The sequence below is a fragment of the Panthera onca genome, chromosome F1, assembly GCF_046562875.1.
Source record: "Panthera onca isolate mPanOnc1 chromosome F1, mPanOnc1 haplotype 2, whole genome shotgun sequence".
Taxonomy (NCBI): Eukaryota; Metazoa; Chordata; class Mammalia; order Carnivora; family Felidae; genus Panthera; species Panthera onca.
The window spans coordinates 5,420,435-5,440,815 of NC_138355.1; the positions used below are offsets into that span (position 1 = coordinate 5,420,435).

The 20,381-nt window shown below is 55.9% G+C and overlaps 1 protein-coding gene, 1 long non-coding RNA gene and 1 pseudogene across 3 annotated transcripts in view; 1 reads left to right on the plus strand and 2 right to left on the minus strand.

Moving 5' to 3' along the window:
- The window catches only part of PARP1 (poly(ADP-ribose) polymerase 1), a 38,189-nt gene extending 37,715 nt beyond the window's left edge, over positions 1 to 474 (minus strand). For both annotated transcript variants that reach the window (XM_078441301.2, XM_078441300.2), the window contains exon 1: positions 209 to 474. In XM_078441301.2, coding sequence (XP_078297427.1) covers positions 209 to 328 — 120 coding nt within the window. In that variant the 5' untranslated portion in view covers positions 329 to 474. The remainder of the gene's footprint in view (positions 1 to 208) is intronic.
- The window catches only part of LOC145713337 (uncharacterized), a 385,846-nt gene that overhangs the window by 154,060 nt on the left and 211,405 nt on the right, over positions 1 to 20,381 (plus strand). The gene's annotated exons all lie outside the window — the stretch shown is intronic.
- On the minus strand, positions 8,312 to 8,463 carry LOC144614963 (U2 spliceosomal RNA; annotated as a pseudogene).

Genomic DNA, 20,381 nt, shown 5'->3' on the forward strand with positions numbered 1-20,381 from the left:
CGCGTGCATTCCCCCGGCGGATGGCAGGGAGACGAGGACCCCCCCCCCGCCCCCGAAGCAGAGCTACCGCGGCCCCCAGCTCTGCAGAGCGGAGGGCACCGGGGCAGGCTTTCGCGGGCGGGCGGGCCCCTGCGGACAGCCCCTCCCCCTCGGGTCCCCCTCCCCCTCCGGACCCCCCCCAACGGCGCGCACAAAGCGCCGCGCGCACCTGCACCATGATGGCCATGCGCAGCGAGTCCTTGGGGATGCTCTCGCTGCATTTCTTGCAGGACGCGCGCCCGCTCTTGGCGTACTCGACCCGGTAGAGCTTGTCCGAGGACGCCGCCATCGTCCCCGCGCGCCGCCGCCGCCGCTCCGGGAGCCCCGCGCCGCGACCTACACCCGCCGCCGCCCGCTCCCCGCTCCCCGCAGGCGCCCGAGCGCCCCGAGCCGCCGCCGACCACGCCGCCTCCGCCGCTCCACGCCGCCTCCGCCGCTCCCCGCCGGACTGCTGACGCCGCGCCACGGGCACGCCCCCCGCGCACGCGTCCTCGGGGCGGGGCCAACGCGCGCGTATCCTCGGGCACGCCTCTCCGCGCACGCGTCCTCGGGGCGGGGCCGCCGCGCACGCGTCTTCGGGGCACACCTCCCCCTTCCCCCCTCCCCCCCTCCCCCCCCGCCGCGCGCGCCCTCTGCCGGCCGGAGGGGTGGTGTTTCCCCGGTGCCGGCGGCTGCGCCTGCCCGGCGGGCGGAGGCTGCGGGCAAGGGGCGGGGCGTGGAGCTCGCTCCGCCTTCCAGCCCGTCAGTCCCCGGGGTGGAGGGGCTGGCCTGCTTCCGCCGCGAGCTCTGCCCCGGTCCCCCTGCTAGTAAGAGCTCCCCAGTGCCCTGGGGACTGTCCTCGAGCGCCGGGGCCCAAGCGGACCGGCGCCAGCACCGCATCGCGAATCGGGTGCACGGATTCACCTCGCAGGTGTTTTCGCGCACCTGGCAAGTAGGCTCCTCGCCCCTCGAAGTTGCCGTCATTAGAGGACCTGCTGCTATAGAACTGTTTTTACGTTTCTGTTTCAATCCTATTTTGTGATTTTATTTTACTTTGTATTTTATCTTATTTTATATTTTAATTTCATTTTATTTTATTATAATCCTATGCATTTTATTGTAGCCATATAAAACATCACAGTAGCTGGGGCACCTGGCTGGCTGGATTGGAAGAGCGTGGGACGCTTGACCTCAGGGTCGTGAGTTCGAGCCCCACGTGGGCGTGGAGCCTACTTAAAAACATAAATAATAAAAATAAAACATTGTAGTCCTACGTGCTGTATCTGAGAATACCCAGTTCTGCGGGGGCGGACGCGAAAAATGAACAGGACCGATGAAACTCATGAAGCGTGGTCCGCATGGAGAAGCAGCAAGCTAGTAGCTTAAGACACTTGACGTCGAGCAGGCAGGTAGGTTGCGAGGCATAGGGAAGAATCTTAGGTATGGCGAAGGTAAATAGAATAATTGGGCTCTGTGATGCAACAAATCAAATAATTAGAGAGTAACCAAATCAAAAGACGTGATCGTTCCACTTCCGGGTTCGCCCCTTGGTGCTCACATGCTCGCGTTGTGGCCCCATCGGCGCTGCCCAAGAATTGCAGGTAAAACGCTTGTCTGTTCGGCAGGCTACTTGTGACCCGCCGCGCTTGTCCGTGTCTCTGTGAGTGGGCTCCAGGCTCTCTCCGTGGAGGGGCTTTGAGCATTCTCAGCCCCGGGGTTCGTAACCCCACTGCCTGGCTGGCTGATGCAGCGGGAAGAGAAACATACCCACACTGCATGACCCAGGTTCAGATGGCGTGCTCTCCTGCCTTGCTGGACTCTGTGTGTGTGATCTACCCGGTCTTGAGGCTCTTTCTGCAGGAAGGTTAAATCAGGCGTTTCAAGTTGATTCAAGGAACCCCGTAGCTCAAGCGTCTTAATTTGGTCTGTGTGGCTTTCTCTCCCGTCACTTCCGGGATAGCTCGCCCCATAGCGGTGTCTGCGGGAGCTAGCCCTGCGTCGGAGGCCCGTGGACTTGGCTGGGCCGTGTAGGGCTCCTGGGCGCACTCGAAGGTCAGGAATTCCTGTCCTGGGGCCCAAAGGAGAGCGAGCCATATCCGACTGCTTGCTCAGCGTTTTGGCTTGGATGTCTTAACGTGCTTCTCCAGTGATGTCCGAAACCTCCCCGTGAGCAGCCCACTCAGGATGAGGCCCCGGTTCTCCCGCTGCTTACGCCAGACACCTTGACCCTTCTCTTCTGTCCCACACCCAACCCGTCACCAAATTCTAACTTCTGACTCCAGTGGTTTCTTCTATTTTTAATGTTCCGCTACCCGTGCCCCTGCTGCCTCCCGCTCTCTACCTTCTCAGCTGCATAGGGAGAGGGGAGGCTCTGGCCTCCTGGCCTCTCCGGCTGCCACCCCCTGGCTCTGAGGGGGGGTGGTGTCGCAGGGTCACTTCCCGGCACCTCGCAGGGGCTCGGACTCATGGACCATGAGATCATGACCTGAGCCGAAGTCGGACGCTTAACCTACTGAGCCACCCAGGTGCCCCTATTTTGCTGAATGGTGCCACGCACTCACAAATATTTGTTGAATGAATGAATGAGTGAGTGAATGAATGAATCCCTCACTTGGCACGTCCTCCACACAGACTGTTTCATAATAACATTCCTTCACGCTTAAATAGATTTTCATTCTTTACAAAAGGCTTTCATAAACATTGTCTCCTCCTTACTATAATGCTCCATAAAGCTAGGTTTAAAAAACCCTAATAACGGATCGTATTTACTTGGAAGCATTCAGTCTGTCCACAAAATAGCTGCCACTCCCCCTCCCCCAATCAGTAAACAGAACAACAATTATTTCCTATAAGCTTCAGGAGAAGAAAGTTGGAAGCTGCCGTGCGGTCAGCTATAACATACCAGGTATAGCTAATTTGCACCAGTAAGAACCTGCCTTGAAGGCCGATGCCGATTCACAGCCCGAACGCTATGCCCCGTAAGGTTGGCGGCTATCGAAAATACCACCGGGGGGCGCCTGGGTGGCTCGGTCGGTTAAGCGTCCGACTTCGGCTCAGGTCATGATCTCGCGGTCTGTGAGTTCGAGCCCCGCGTCGGGCTCTGTGCTGACAGCTCAGAGCCTGGAGCCCGCTTCGGATTCTGTGTCTCCCTCTCTGCCCCTCCCCTGCTTGCGCATTCTCTCTCTGTCTCTCTCTCTCTCTCAAATATAAATCAACATTAAACAGACAGACAAAAAGAACACTCTGGGGGGCGCCTGGCTTGCTCCTTCCGGCAAGTTTGGACAGAGCACCTGGGATGACATTCTCCTGTGGGCTACATAGGGTCTCCTCCCCCACGTATGGGGGTTTCTCCCCAACAAGGAGAAGAATCAGCCCCCAACCCCGGGCAGGACTCAGCTGCCCTTCGGACTCTCTCTGCTTCTGTTTGGGACATCTTTGTCGTAGGAAAGTGACTTCTGGCACACGGAGGTCACCACTACAGTGTTTCCCGACCTGCCTTTCTTGTGTTTTCTTCCACGGTGGGGACGAAGGATCTTCTCAGTTTTGCTTAAGACATCCCAGGTAAGAACCCTGATGAAACCATCGTGGGTCAGAAGCCCCCTCCTGGACCCACCAACAGTGACCGAGAGGTCCGGGAGCTGTACTACGGCCATGTGGGTGGGGCGAGGGGGGTCCCCCAGAAAAGAAGGTGCCAGGCAGACAGTAATCATTCCAGTTTGCCTCACGAGAGACCGACAGCTGGTGGCCTGAAGGCCAAATTCAAACACGCAGTATTGTCCCGATCAGGTTTAGAATGGTTTGAAACCATTTGTTAACATTTCAAAATGTAGATATTTTTCATAAGTGTCTGGATTTCTGTGTTTTTTTAATGTTTATTTTTGAGATAGAGAGTAAGAGAGAGAGCAAGGGAGGGGCAGAGAGAGAGGGAGACACAGAATCCAAAGCAGGCTCCAGGCTCTGAGCTGTCCGCACAGAGTCCGATGCGGGGCTCGAACCCACGAACTGTGAGATCGTGACCTGAGCTGAAGTCGGACGCTCAACGGACTGAGCCACCCAGTTACCCCTGTGTTTCTGTTTTCTCCTGAAAAACGTCGAACTGTGGGAACATTGGGCCCTGTGTTCTCACATGGGAACGTGGCTGGAGCCCAACGGGGGCTGCTCATTAACAACCGGGTCCTCAGCACCCCCCCCCCACCTCTCCCTACGTCCCTGTTGTAATTGTCCGCTGCTGTCCCCCACCCCTACTTACATCTCCGCGTTGTCACATTTTATTTCTTTCCAGTGTGTATTTAAAGCTACATCCCTTATCCTGTAATCAACCATCCAAAACGATGGGGCGAAAGACAACAAAAATCCTTTCTGGGGGCTGGCTGGGCTCAACCAGGTGCCTGTCACTCAGGCTCTGGGGGGCTGCAGTCGCAGGGGTGTTGGAGTCCTGTCCGAGTCTTCTTCCTGTGGGGGCTGCCGCTGGCCCCAGACAGGTGGCTTCTCCTGGCGGCCTCAGGACAGACTCCGTCGCTCTGCCCCGTGCTCTGCCTTCTTCCTTCCCTTCAGCCCCATCCTTTCCAGGAGCTGTTCTCATTTTCAGAGGAGAGAATGGAGACCTGGGGGGGGGGGGGGGACACACCCAAGGTCACCCAGTATGGAGCCTGGAGCACTGAGCCCAGCCTTTCTCTGCAGATCACAGAGCCTCTCCCCCCGGGTCTCGCTCTCCCTGGTCCTCCCCACCGTCTGTGCGAAAACGGGGGTCTTCCGCGCCCCTCCTGTACCGTGTCCAGAGCTGGCTCCCCTCGGCAGGAACTGTATCACCCAACTTTTCTTTCTCTACGCTGGCTTGGTGCCTGATATTTAGGTGACCCTCAGAGAAGAATTATCTGAATTTTTTAGGTGTCTGTGGCTCTCAGTTGTCTGTCTGGCCCCAAAAGGAACCCAATTCCTGGGGTGGTGTGGGGAGGGGGGTGGGGGATGGCTGAGCAGGAGACCGGGAACCTGTCCCCACGAGCTTGGCTGTCCACTGTCCCAGCCAGGCCCACGGAACCTGCTGTCTTGCAGGGGGAGGGGGCGCGAGAGACAGAGTCTGGATGACCTTAAGGAATTTACCGTGATTTTCCTTTGATCAGTATAAACAACAGAAACGAGCAGAAAAGATTAAGTGATGTGCACATAAACAGAATAAGGAGTGAGAATCTTTCCTCCTGTCCGTCCCTCCCGTTCCTACATTCGAGAGGTCACCACTGTGACCGTATTGTTTGACCTGTGTCCTGTGAGTCTCTTCCTTCCCAACCCCCCCCACACAGAGTTTGAGATCCTATGATGGACACACTGTACCCTAATTTGCTTTAATATCCCAGAGGCATCTCTTCCTGTCGGAAATAGGGGACACGTCGTTCATTTTAACGCCGCGTGCAAATTCGTAACACAGATGAACCACACTTCGGTTGGTTTGTTGGTGTGCTGGGAAGGATGGGATGTTATCCGCATGCGTGTAATTCATACAGGGTGTTCATAGTTCACACGTGATACACAGACACGTCCTTTTCGTGAAATGCTAGGATCTGCTCTGTCCGATGAAGCAGCCATGGGAATGGCCACTACAGAGCCCGGCGGGGTGACAGGACCGAGAGGACGTGTATGGTGAGTGGGTAAATGCACATCGGATTTTTGAAGACTTGGCACAAAAAAAAAAAAAAGAAGGGAAATAGCTCGTTAGTAATTTCTTTAGTTTGCTCCAGGCTCCGAGCTGTCACCACGGAGCCCGACCTGGGGCTCGAACCCACGAACCGCGAGATCACGACTTGAGCCAAAGTCGGACGCTTACCCGACCGAGCCACCCGGGCGCCCCAATGTGTATATTTAAAGTTACATCCATGGGGCGCCTGGGTGGCTCGGTCGGGTAAGCGTCCGACTTCGGCTCAGGTCATGATCTCATGGTCCGTGAGTTCAAGCCCCGTGTCGGGCTCTGTGCTGACAGCTCGGAGCCTGGAGCCTATTTCATGTGTCTCCCTCTCTCTCTCTGCCCCTCCCCTGTTCATGCTCTGTCTCTCTGTCTCAAAAATAAATAAACGTTAAAAAAAAAAAATTTAAAGTTACATCCACGATCCTGAGTTATGCTCTGACCACATTGTTCAGATTTTGTAGGTCTATTCTACTTGGTGGTTGAAAAAAAGTTATTCTATTTCCATAAACATTGTAATTGCAAAATAAAATTGCTTGTAATTATGCAAGTAATACATGATTGATTATCGTTTAGTTGTTAAAATAGAGACAGTTTGTGAGTTCGTGCCCCGCCTTGGGCTCACTGCTGTCAGCCTGTCAGCCCAAAGCTTGCTTTGGATCCTCTGTCCCCCGCTCTCTGACTCTCCCCCACTTGCGATCTTCTAAAAATATATAAATATATATTAAAAAAACCCCAAAAAACCAAAAAAGAAGTGGGGCACCTGAGTGGCTCAGTCAGTTGTGTCCAACTCTTGATTTTGGCTCAGGTCATGATCTCACGATGGGCAAGTTCGAGCCCCGCATCTGGCTCTGCACTGACAGCACAGAGCCTGCTTGGGATTCTCTCTCTCTGCAACTTTCCCATGCTATCTCTTTCCCTCTCTCTCTCTCTCTCTCTCTCAAAAAAAAAAAAAAAAAAAAAAAAGAAAGGAAGCAAGCTGTAGACTGGGTGAGTGTATTTGCAACAGGTGCATCTGCCAAAGAATTTGAACTGATAAAACCTTACAAAACCCCGCCACAAATCGATACCGAACAAACGAGCCACCCAATAAAAAGTGAGCGAAAGACTTGAACAGACAGCTCCGCCGGTAAGCACATCGGAGGAGCTCAGCACCGGGAGTCAGCAGGAAACACGAATTAAAACCAGTAGCTGGGCTACTATTTCACCCCTGCTGGAGCAGTTATGCTGGAGAAGACCGTGAGGACGTGGAGTAAATCGAGCTTTCCACGCTGCCGGTGGGATCACGAAACGGAGCAACCCCTCCGGAGAAGCGTGTGGCGCTTGCCTACAAAGTCGTGTGCGTATCTGCGCCACGATCCAGGACTTCCGTTCCTAGGTGCCCCGGAATCAGGAAGACGTACTCCGTGAAAAGACCGTGAAGAATCACGGCGACTTCCTTCACGGCAGCCCGACACTGGACACAAGCCACCTACCCATCGGCAGGATAACCGAGAAACCGTACTGTGGGCTCACCACGGGCTCCGCGAGGCCATAAAAAGCAACGACCTACGGATACATGCAACACTGTGGGTAAATCTTAAGCCGTGTTGAGTAAAAGAAACCAAATGCAAAACGTTCATACTGTATGGTCCCCGATCCCCGTGGGAGAGGCTAGAATGAGGCAGGGAGACGGAGGATGGCTTGGGACGGGCATGTCGCAACTTTCTCGGGCGACGGAAACGTTCTAGATCTTGTTTTGGGTTGCGGTAACTTGGATGTTTACCATTGCCAAAACTCACCAGACTGATGATCTGGCGGTTCGTGAGTTCAAGCCCCACATGGGGCTCTGAGCTGACCGTGCGGAGCCTGCTTGGGATTCTCTCCCTCTCTCTCTGCTCCTCCCCACCCCCCAAATAAATAAATAAACTTAAAAAAAGAATACGCGAATACGCTTTAAAAAAAAAGACTGATATTCCGTTTTGTGTGTGTGCGTATATGTATATATATGTACATACATATATCACCTTTTCTTTGTTTATCCATCGATGGATTGTTTCCACCTTTCAGCTGTCGTGAATAATGGGCCTATGAGCATAGGTGTACAAATAGCCATTTGAGGACCTGTTTCCGATTCTTTTGAGTAAATACCCACAGGCAGATCATATGGTGATTCTGTTTTGAAATTTTTGATGATTCTCTGCACCGTTTTCCACAGGAGTGGCACCATTTTCACAATGCCCAAAGGTTCCATTATAGCCACATCTTTACCAACATTTGTTCTCCGTTTTTTTCTGATGGTTGTCCTCCTGATGGATGTGAGGTGGTATCCCATTGTGGTTTTGGTTTGCATTTCCCTAACGATGAGTGATGTTGAGGCTCTTTTCATGTGCTTTTGGGCCACCAAGATGTCTTTGGAGAAAGGTCTAGTCAAGTCCTTTGCCCGTTTTATAGTTGGGTTCTTTGGTTTCTTCCTTTGTGGTTGGGTTGTGGGAGTTTTGTATTTACCTTCTGGATATTAACTGAACCCATTATCAAATGTGTGATTCGCACATATTTTCTCCCATTCCGTAGGTTGCCAGCTCCGTGGATTGTGTCCTTTGACGCACAGAAGTTTTAACCTTTGATGTCGTCCAGTTTATCTGTTTTTCCTTTTGTCCCCTGTGCTTTTGGGTCATATCCAAGAAATCAGCCGCCATCAAATCCAACGTCAGGAAGCTTTCCGCTGTGTTTTCTTCTACCGATAAGAACAAATACTACACTCGATCTTAGCCAAAAGGCCGAGAAGCGATTCCGCTATGTTTTCTTCTAAATTTTATAGTCTTTGCTGTTACTTTTAGGTCTTTGATGTGTTTTGAGTTAATTTCTGTATACACAAAATACAAAGGTAAGATACAGGTATAAGTAAGAGTCCGGCTGCATTCTTTGGCATGTGAATGTCCAGTTTCCCCAGCACCATTTGTCGAAGAGACTGTCCTTTTCCCGTCGAATAGTCCTGGCACCCTTGTTGAAGAGCCGTTGGCCACTGGCTCAAGGGTTTGATTTCTGGACTCTCTATTCTGTTCCATTGGCCGATATGTGTGCCTTCCTGCTGGGACCACACTGTTTTGATTATTGTAGCTCTCTAATAAGTTTTGAGACCAGGCAGTGTAAGACCTGTAACTTTATTCTTCTCTGCCCAAAGTTGTTGAAACAAAACTCAGACAACCTGGCAGGATTGACCAAAAGATAAAAGAAGGTGCAAACAACGTCTTGACTGAAAAGGGGGTCCCCGAGGGGTTTCCTGTCGAGCAGGTGAGCACAAGACACATGACAGGTCAGGCGCGAGGCGGGTGGGGACACAGCCTGGCCCGTGGCTGGGAAGAAGTCCGGGACAGATGTCTCCGGACACCTGCCAGTGTCTGCCGCGTTTCCATCTTGGGTCGTTGCTCTTCCTCAGCAGGAAGTGGCCTTTGCGGTAAAAATAACTGTGTCCTCACAAACCAAGAAACAGACTCTTTAACTCTAGAGAGCACACTGACGGTGGTCGCCAGAGGGGAGATGGTGGGGGATGGGTGGGCCAGATGATGGGGATTAAGGCGGCCACTTGCCGTGATGAGCACGGGGTGATGTAGGGAAGTGTTGAATCACTTTAGCCGAAGCGAATAGAACGTGTCTGTTCCCTAACTGGAATTTCAATAAAAACTTAAAAAAAAAAAAAAGATAGGGTTTACACTATTTCCCACTTTATAATTATTCTTCATACAAGTTTCTAGATGAATATTATGTATTTCAATACATTTTTTGTGTTTATTTTTGAGACAGAGAGAGAGCGACAGAGCGCAAGCAGGGGAGGGGTGGGGAGAGAGGGAGACACAGAATTGGAAGCAGTCTCCATCCAGGCTCTGACCTGTCAGCACAGAGCCCGACATGGGGCTCAAACTCACGAACCGCGAGATCATGACCTGAGCCAAAGGCGGACGCTTAACCGACCGAGCCACCCAGGCGCCCCATATCTTGGGTCGTTTTAAAAACCAAGGTGTGAAGGAGGAAGGAAGGGCGGCATCCCGATCACCTGAACACAGAACCCGAGCCCTCACTGGGTTTGACCATATGTGGCTCTCGTGGTGTGGGTGGTCTTCAAACGTGGTGGCTCTGGGTTGTCTGCTCACGTGTGTCTTTGAGGTCGTATGTATTTGTCTTTGGTTTTGTCTTCCACAGCCCGTGGCCGGGGATTGTGCGTGGGGAAGCAAGGGTGGGCGTGCGCTCCCGTGATGGGGGTCCTGGTGGATTGTCTTCTGCCCGCGGGAGCCGCCATCACTCCCAGGCCCCCCATGCCGGATGTGCCCTTGTCACCTTGACTGTGGCCCGGGAGACACCCCCTGCCCCGTGGTGTCTGGGCGTGCAGCTCCCCTAACCCTCTCCCGCCTCCGTGGTGAACTTCTTCCCAAGCGTTTTGTGGGGCTTTGCACGCACAGCCCGCCCTGCCTGCTGTGTGCCCTTGGAGACTCTCTGGGGTATTGGTCCCCTGGGTATGGAGTATCGTAAGGGCTGTGATCCCAGGTGCTGTCTGGACATCTTGGGGCCTCACAGGGTCTAACTGTGAGTTCCCGGGACCACCCTCGACCCAGCAGGAAAGGCCCCCCTCCCCCGCCTGGGTCCCCCACCAGCTGGCCCCGCTGCACCCCAGCCCCCTGGACCTCAGTCTCGGTGTCACCTTCCTGCCAGCCTGAAAAATCACTCAACAAACCCATCGTCACCCTACCTTATCACTACGGAGCCTGCCCCCCCCCCCCCCCGGCCCCTGCTTGTCTACCCTGCCCCCTGGTGCAGCCTGGGTGGCCCCTCAGGGCGGGCGGTGTGCCCTCCCCAGCGGTGAGTGTGGGTTGCCGACCTCAGCTGCCCTGCGTGTCAGTCTCTGTGCTGACAGCTCAGAGCCTGCTTGGGATTTCTTCTCTCTCTCTCTCTCTCAAAATAAATAAACTTAAAAAACTGCATTTCTTCTCTGACTTCACAGGGACTTGGTATTTTAACTGACATGAGTATTTTAAATGACATGAGGTATTTGAAACAACATGTACTCAGTCTATCTCCCGGTAATTTCCTTGGTTTTTATTTACTATTATCATCATCATTATTATTGGGGGGGGAGGGGCAGAGAGAGAGGGAGAGAGAGAATCTCAAGCGGGCTCCAAGCTCGGCTCAGAGCCCGAGGTGGGGCTCGATCCCACGACCCTAGTATTGTCCGTTTGTAATGTTATTTTTATTTATGTAGTGTCTGATTGCCGAGGAGACCAAGTATCTCTTCGTATGGCATGAGCTATGTCAATTTCTTCCTCTGTGAATTTCCCCTACTATCATTAAAAAAAAATCCCCCCATGTTGTACTTTATACTAAGCTTCCTGCTTTTTTAAAATTTTTTTTTAATGTTTATTTTTTATTTATTTTTTATTTTTATTTATTTTTGAGACAGAGAAAGACAGAGCATGAATGGGGGAGGGGCAGAGATAGAGGCAGGCACAGAACCGGAAGCAGGCTCCAGGCTCTGAGCCATCAGCCCAGAGCCCGACGCGGGGCTCGAACTCACGGACCACGAGATCGTGACCTGAGCCGAAGTCGGAAGCTTAACCGACTGAGCCACCCAGGCGCCCCCTGCTTTTTTTTTTTTAATGACATACACATGTTTGACTTTATTTCCCCGTTTGCTCCCAAGTCCCAAGTGCTCCTTCCCACACGCTCCGTTCGTTAACGCGGCGGCCCGAGGAGAAAGCTGTGGCCTGAGGGAGGCACTGGGAGAGGCCGGGGTGGGGGGGGGGTGGGGGGCGTCTTCGCGAGGGAGAGGCCCCTTTCCTAAAAACCCACAACATCCATGGTTCTGTTGTTTTCCCTCCTGATCTGTAATTCCTGCGTGCAGCCTGTAAAAACAACACCCAGCCTCATTCCTCCGGGGATGGGGAGGGAGGTCGGGGGCCACCCCAGCAGGCGGGCACCCCCGGCCGGGGCTCCAAGGCTTGGCTCTTGTTTGCCGGGTGGCCCTAATGCCAGAGCAGTGCCCGGGCGCAAGTGTGGGCACACACGTGACCACGGGTCCCCCTCCCTGGGCGGACCGCCCCCTCTGCCTCATGCGAGACAAAGACGTGTGGTTTGAGCTACAGGGGCGCCCTGGGCACCGGGCCTTGCGGGCTCAGGGCAGGGGGACAGGAGCGGCCAGGAAAGCCTGGTGCTTTGGTTGGAAACGCAGGCCACAAGCGGTGTCAGAAGGGAGCCCCTCTCCAGTGGCCTGGGCGCTGGTGTCCCGGGGGCCTTGTCACCTCCTATGGAACCATAGCAGTCAGAGAAGGCGGAGGGGGTGGGAGGGCGGGGGGTTGGGGTCTTGCCTGTTTCTCCCGGTCCCCCCCCTCCGCCATCCCCCTGCCCAGTATGGGGTCTTCATGTCAAGGAGAACCGGGCAGGGCCCCTGTGTAGGCCACACCTCACAAAGAGGGGGCTCGGAACTTTTTGAGTCATGGGCAACACCTGAACAGACCCCTCCCAGAGGACACCTGCAGCAGGGGATTAGAAAAGACAGCTTCTCAGGGTGCCCGGGGGGCTCAGTCGGTTGAGCGCCCGACGTCGGCTCAGGTCATGATCTCACGGTTCGTGAGTTCGAGCCCCGCGAGGGGCTCTGCGCTGACGGTGTGGAGCCTGAAGGCTGCTTCGGGTTCTGCGTCTCCTTCTCTCTCTGCCCCTCCCCTGCTCCCACGCTGTCTCTCTCTCTCAAAAACAAACAAACATTAAAACTTTAAAAAAATATATTAAAAAATAAAACAAAGAAAATTGCATCAAAATTCGGTGGTTCTCCTTCCTCTGCAATGTCAGAGGGCAGGAAATTTAGTTAGAATGAAATACGCGCACATGATCTGATGTTCTAAGATTGGAGGTTTTGAATTACGGCGGAACCCCATCGTGACGTGATTTATTTGAATTATTGAGAAATAATCGAGTCAAATTTAATTCCCCGCATATAACAACAAGGAGCAAAACCCGGGACTCTTCAAACAGGGAGGCATCTCTGAGCTGCGTCTGGTCTCCTGGATTCACAGCGGAGCAGAGGTGATTCCCCGAAGGGCAGCCGGCTAGGGCGGCAGGGTGGGAGGCTGAGCTGTTCTGGCCATTGCTCCCTCGTGCTGCCCGGACAGGAACACGGTGAACTTAGACCAGTTGAGGACTCCTGTTCTGGAAAGAGGCAGTCTCCAACTGAGAGACTGGGCAATGGTGTAAGGATGCATCGGTGAGCGAGCCTGGGATGATTCAGGCTCAGGAAGCAGGTCGGCCTGAGACGGGCTAGGTCTACCCGGATTGTACCACCGATAGGGTGTGGACAGCTTGTCCCCCTCCAGAGCCAGGGACTATGTCGTGGGGACACAACCAAAGCATCCGTCTCTTCAAGCTGATCAGAACCTAGTATAAACTCATGCACTCTCCCATCTAACCTGTGAACTCTCGAGGACAGAGCCATTATCTGGCTCATTTTTTTTTTAACTTTATTTTTTTTATTTTGAGAGAGACAGAAATAGCACAAGCAGGGGAAGGGCAGAGAGAGAGAGAGAGAGAGAGAGAGAGAGAGAGAGAATCCCAAGCAGGCTCCACGTTATTAGCGCAGAGCCCGACGTGGGGCTTGAACCCACGAACTGTGAGATCATGACCTGAGCTGAAACCAAGAGTCAGACGTGTTTAACTGACTGAGCCCCCCAGGCGCCCTGAGTGTCTGGCTCATCTTGGAAGCTCTGTACCTGGGACAGCGACTGGCACGAAAATAACTCCATAGATGTTTGCAAAATAAATGACAACCGCCATATTTGGAGCCAACCCCGGAGCAGACTAAAATCACGGCCGGCCCATTGCCTGATAGAGTTGAACTTGCTCGTCTCCTCTGACCTACTAAGGAAACACCTGCCCCTTGGTGTCAGAAGACCAGACATTAAAAAAAAAAATGCTTGTACCAGGATCGTTCACAACAGCCCCAAATGGAAACAACCCAAATCCCCACAAATGGTAGGATAAACGTGTTGTGGTATATCCATTCAGTGGAATACTATACAACAATGTCAATGAGTGAACTACAGCCCATGCATTAACGTATATGAATCGCAAAGACAGTACTCGGTGAAAAAATTAAGTCAGAGAAAAATTAATTGAGCCTAGATCCATTTATGTAAAATTCAAAGTGAGGAAAAACTAAACAACGTGTTGCTTAAAGTTCCTCATGTATGTCATAATACATTAAAGAAAAGCAAGGAAATGATTAACGCACGTTTTCAATAGTAGTTATTTCAGGCGGAACGGAAGGGAATACATCTCAGGGAGATTCGAAGTCATCGGTGTTATTCTGTTTCAGTCGGATAATGAGCACATGACCATTATGATTCTTGAAAAAGGTTATACGTGAGGGGCGCCTGGGCGGCTCGGTCGGTTAAGCACCTGACTCTTGGTTTCGGCTCAGGCCACGATCTCACGGTTCGTGGGCTCGAGCCCCGAGTCGGGCTCCCGCGATGACAGCGTGGAGCCTGCTCGGGATTCTCTCTCTCCCCCTCTCCCTGCCCCTCCTGACTTGCGTGCTCTCTCAAAATGAATGAACCTAACAACAAAGAAACATCTGGATGGCAATTGATTAATTTACCATGGGAAACTGGTGTTCAGTAAACCTGAACTTGGAATCGACTGGGCAAGGTTGTTATCCTTTTAGGAAAGAAGGTAGGGTGCCCTTTGAGAATCCAAAGGGAGAGCAGGGTCCTGTGTCTGTGGCTCGGACAGAGGGTCTGCAGGGCTGAAGTCCGCAGGCTGTGGGGCCACAGACTGCCCTGCGCTCCGGGGTCACCGGGGCACTGCACCGTCCCTGTGCACTGGCCGCGTTTGGAGCCTCAGCAGCTCACCTGCAAAAGGTGGGCAGGGATCCTGCGTTCGCCGCTGACTCCCCCTGGACAGAGGGCAGGGGTGGAGCAGAGGTGGGGGGGGTCCTGAGAGGGACGGGGGGGCCCTGGGAGGGGTGGGGGCCACAGCCAGCTCCGGGAGCACCGCAGCAGGGCCCAGACCTGTGATCAGAGACCCAGGGCGGCCGGGCCGGCGCGTTCCCCGTGGCCAGGACTGTCCTAGCCGGCACCTCCAAATCCTCTGCTGTGCTGACCTTTTCCCGTCAGTTCCCAAATTTCTCTTTGCGTGTAGGGGAAAGACACCCAGAGGAGCACTGAGGGCCGTTTCGAGGGACTGCCAACGGGGGGGGGGGGGGGGGCAAGGTGCAGGTCGTGGGGGGAGAGGCAGGAAACCACAGAACCCTCGTTCGGCCTCAGCCTGCTGTCTGGGTGTCCAAGGGGTTCCCCTGTAAACGCCTCCCCTTCTCTATGAAGATATAAAACCGGAGGAAAGAAAACCGTGCCCTTTCTTACAGATGCGGGCCAGCGTGGAGGATGGCGCTTTGGGTCAGTGGCGAACACCCGACCGCAGGAGAAAGCCTACTCTGGGGGTGCGTCTGGGACCACCCCGGGGGCGATGGGGACAGAGGGACGACTGGGAACCTCCATCTCCTGGGGACAGGTGAGTCAGGGAGGGGAGGAAGGCCGGGCCTGGGATTAGAAGTCTCTCCCGTGGGCAGTGGGGAAGAATCTGCCCCCATCACATGACCGGTGGTGCGTTTGGGGGGGGGTGCCCTCCTGGGCTCCTCTTATGCTTACAACTCTCGATCTTCCGTTGTGCGTCAGGCCAGGCCATCTCTCATTCTTTTCTTCTTTTCCCTGGAAACATTGCCCACGTGGTCCAATGACACCTTCCCCGAGGCCCAGTGCCGCGGACTCTGGGGGCAGCCCCCCCTCCTGTGTCCTCCTCTCAGTGCACGTCCTGCCCCCCCCCCCCATCCCAGCAGCCGGACCTGCTCCCTGCCGGAGGGCCCCCCACTCTGCTCCTCTCTCGAAGCTTCAGCACTGCCTCGCCCACCTGAGCGGGAGCCTGTGCCCTCTGAGCCCCCAGCAGTCGAAACCGATGCTGGCCGAGGATGTGTAAACCCCCCCGGCCCCCCGACCCCCGGGGTGGGATTGTTCTGGAATCTCCAGGGTCTCCCATCAGGATTAAGCTTCAGCTGCCCTCGGAGGGAACTGGCCTGAGGAAGCAGCCCTTGTGGTGACTGTCCCCCCTCCCCCTCCTGTCCACAGTAGACACCAGGAGCATCCTTCTGTCAGGTCTGCTTCCGGAGAAAACTGTAAGGTGCTCTGGACAAGGGACTGTCACCCTTCCTACGCTTGGGACAAGCGTGGGGCGCGTGTGGCTGTCACTGACGGTTCCAAAGCTGTCTCTTTACAGGTGGGCGGCCATTCATCCTGGCTTGCCCGGACCTGCGCTCCTGGTGTCCGCCTGGCTTAGCGTTTCCCTTGGAGGGAAGTGGCCCGGCTTGGGGGACCAGGTGCGTCATTCCTAGGACAGTTGTGGTTGGGCAGGGGAGCGGGGTTTAATAGGGCCCTGGAGGTTAGAGCCGGTCGTGACGGATGAGGCAGCTGAGGCCCAGGGCACACGAGGGGGACTGCTCCTGGCCAGGCCCCAGAAGCCAGGTGACGCTGGGCATGGCGTCCCCCTCGTCCCCCTTCCCCTGGCCCACCACTTTGCAGCAGGCCATCACTCAGCGGTGCCCCATTGACCTTACCGTGGGGTCACAGCATCCTTGCTTCGAAAATCTGGCTTTGTTTTACGGGTGCCAGGGGGGGGCTCAGTCACTTAAGCCTCTGACTTCGGCTCCGGTCGTGATCTTACGGTTTGTGAGTTCAAGTCCCATGTAGGGCTCTGTGCTGACAGCTTGGAGCCTGGAGCCTGCTTGGGATTCTGTGTCTCCCTCTCTCTCTGCCCCCTCCCCTGCTCTTCCCCTCTCAAAATAAATAAAGTTTATAAACAAATAAAACAAAATCTGGCCGTGTTCCGAAGGAAGCCTCGCTACACCTTGGCGAGTTGGTGCCTTAGCCTGGAAAGAAGTTGGACCCACTGACCACTAGGTGGCGTCCAACACACGCGCACTCGTCCCCTGCACGCGCGTCCCGGGGGCGCGCGTATAGACGAGCTGACGTCACGCACACACGTCCCCTGCACGCACACATCTCCAGCACGCGCGTCCCAGGCTGCGCAGACCGCTTGACGTCACACACACACACACACACACACACACACACAGACACACACACCCTGCACGCACATCCCGGGGCCGCACAGACGGCCTGAGGTCACTCATACACACACACACACACACACACACACACCCTGCACGCGCGTCCTGGGCCGCGCAGACGGCCTGACGTCGGTGTAAGGACCCGCGAGGTCCGAGTCCCGGCACCCGGGGCCTCACCTCGGCTCGCAGATGCACACCCACATCCGTTGGGCACACTTGGGGTGGAAAAGGTGAGGTGCGCCGTGCTCACGGGGAAGGGAGCTGAACCTCCGAGGAAACATTCCGGGAACCTGCTGCCCCTTACAACTCGGCTCAGTGTCCTGTCGTCCCGGGAAACCTCCAGCCCCCTTGGGCAGAGCCTGGGTGACTTAAGAGCCCCCCTGGCACCGAGAGCCCTGGTTCCCGGCGTCCCGCTGCCCCTGCCCGCGGTTACCTTTGGGCAGAAACCCTGTCTCCACTTCTGGCTCTAGAAACCAGGGCCCGGCGCACAGCAGTGCTTGTGTTTGCTTGTTGAAGGAACGGCAGGTGCCGTCCGAGCTGGGCCTTTGTGAACAGGGAGGAATGAAGGGTGGGGATGGCCGGGTGTGGGGAGGGGGAGACTCATTAGGAAGACAGGAAGCAGAGGCAAGAGGCTGCTTCCCACCCCCTCCCCCATCACTTCCTGGAGCATCTGAGCCACAGGGACCCCTTCTGGCCTGGGAAACCAAGAGCTTTGCAAGGCCGTCTCCTAGGCCGGGCTCTGCACCCCGTCTCCTGGTTCTCTGGACATTTGCACGGCCTTGCAGGGGAGGCGTGTGGCCAGGGCCACCATGATGCTCCCGCCCCCTGGCGGCAGCCATCGCTGAGCCCGTGGCTCTCTTCTCCGAGTGAACTTCAGGATCACCAGGGAAGCTTTTCAAAAATTCGGATGCTTTATTTAATTGGCCTGGGGTGGGGCTGGGGGGCATCGTGTGATCCTGGCGATTGGCGACACTGAGAAGCCCTGAGCTGCTTCCCCCAGCCTCCTTCCCCGCAGGACGTCCCAGAGCCCTCTGGGGGCTGTGTTACATGTCCCTGTGGCTGGCCTGCTGCTCTGTGGGTTCCGGAGACCTCTCCTGGGCAGATAAATGGAAGCGTTCAATCATTCGGCCAAGAGCCACACGGAGAGACTCTTGGCCCCCGGAGAGAAGGACTGGGGGTTTGCGGGTAGCGCAGAGAGACAAGGGACAGTGAGGGGGGTGCATTGAAACAGGGGACAGTGAGGGGGGCACCGAGAGGCAGAGGGAGAGAGCATGTGCGGGGGCTGGGCCGCAGCGAGAGAAGAGTCCCCTCTCTGGGACAGAAGACCCGCAGGGGGCCGTGGGGGCCACAGGCAGGCGGGTGGGCAGCCCAGAGGTTGGGCCGACTGGGTGGCGAGGCCTCTCAGGGTGGGAAGGGAGCTTTCAGCCCCCACAAGTGGGGCAAAAGAATGCCTCTGTCCATAGCAGCCCTTTAGGGCCCCAGCCAGAAATTTCCTCCCTGAGGACCGAGGCCCCGGCCTGCCAGCCCCGAGGACACAGACCACTGGGACTTCTGCGGGCAGGGCTCCTGGGAGCTCCTATCAGGCTTTTATTCATGCGCTGCTGAATGATGATTCCCCAATAGTGGCCCTGGCTTTGGGCAGAGGACGGGTCGTGCTGGGGAGGGCTTGGCTTCTCAGCGGGGGGCCCAAGCCGTGGCCGTGGCCGGGCTGGGGCTCCGTGCTGCCGGATGGAGCCTTGTGGAGCCTGAGGCTCGTGGTGTGGGTGTCCCTGTGGGGCAAAGGGACAGCAGGAGGGTGGCGGTGGTGCGTGTGCTCTTACTGGGACAAGTCTCTAGAGACAGCTCTCGCGGGGCACCTGGGTGGCTCAGTCGGTTGATCGTCCGACTTCGACTCAGATCACGATCTCGCAGTTCGTGAGTTCGAGCCCCGCGTCGGGCTCTGTGCGGACAGCTCGGAGCCTGGAGCCCGCTTCGGAGTCTGTGTCTCCCTCTCTCTCTGCCAACCCCCCTCACGCTCTGTCTCTCTCTCTCCTTCAAAAATAAATAAACATTAAAATCAGTAAAAAAATAAAAAAGAATCTAATACTTCTGTGTCCACGGAATGGACTAGAATGGCTGGGAAGGACACACACGTTGTCCGTCATCGGAGGCGCACGGGGCTGCGGGAACACAGCTTGGGGTGAGGCCCCGAGGCCCCAGGCCTGCAGCAGGACCTGCCTGTCCCTCACCCGGAGGCTGTCATCAATTTTCAATTAGCCGGCGCCTGCGGGCTCCAGACTCCCGCGCGCTAATGAAGGCACTGGAGACAGCGCTGGACCAGGACGGGCCTCAAATTAGGTTACCCTGTAGAGGGACATCCAGGCTTCGCTTTGGAGCTGTTGGCTTACCTCCGGCAGGGCGGGGCATCTCTCTGGGCTCGGGGGTGGGGGGTGAGCTCTGCCCCCCGTCTTCCTCTGGGCCCGAGAGTGCCGGGGGTGGTGGTGCTGGTGGTCAGAGACTTTTGTACCCCAGGGGCAGAGTCTCACGCCTCTGGAAGTCTTCCTTCTGGAAGGGCAAGCAGGAGCTGAAGACAGGGCCGGTGGTGGGGGGCTGTGTCCGCTGCCCACGTGTGGACACCAGCCGTGAGATTTGAGAGCCGGTCAGAACCCCACCTTTGCCCCCCCACGTCCCCGCGAGTGTGAAGTCATGGCCCACGGCCACCTGCCGGGGCCAACCTGCCCGTGCCCTGGGGGGCCGCTGCTGGGTCAGAAGAGGGTCGGGTCCAGAGCCTCAGCCACACCAGTGGTGGCCGTCCGGGCTGCAGCAACAGGGCTCCCGGGGCCATGGTGGCTGGAGGGGCCTTCTCCTGGAGAGCGGGAGACAGAGGAGCGGCAGCTGGCACAGGACAGCTGGGACAGGTTCGGAGCATGCCTGCCGGGTCCCCGGGGAGCCGCAGAGGTAACGCATGTCTGTAGGTGGCGGGTGTCTGAGCCTAACAGATGGGACAGGACGAGCTAGCAGGGCTCGGCTCTTGCCAAAGGGATCCGACGGCGCCTGGGGTGGGGTGCGGGGGGAGAGCACAGCGCACAACCCTCTCTCCTAGCTCTGCGCCCTCCCGGAGGGAGGACTCCCCACCGCTTGGACACGCAGCCCGGGGAAGGCCAGCCGGAGAAGGCTGGCCCAAGCCCTTCTCTTTGTGCGAGCCTGGTGTTCACGCCGGCTGTGGTTTCCCGGGGGTGGTGCCGGGACACTCCCCTCCCCCCCCTCCCCATACGCTTCCATTTCTTTTTAGCAATCGTCAAGAAGTAGAATTTCGGAGTAAACATAAAACGTGGCTGTTTCACTTGATAAGGAGCCGGCCGACCGCTTTCCAAAGGAGCCGTTCTGTCTCACGCTCGGAGCGAGGAGCAGATTTCCAACGGCTTTGTGTTTTCATCGACGCTTTGTACTCTACATTTGAGCCACTCTGGTGGGGCTCCAGTGGTATCGAATCGAGGACTTAATCTGCACTTCCCTGGTGATTAACGACGTCCGGCGTTCTCAGATACTCCTCAAGGGAGAGGAGGTTTCGGC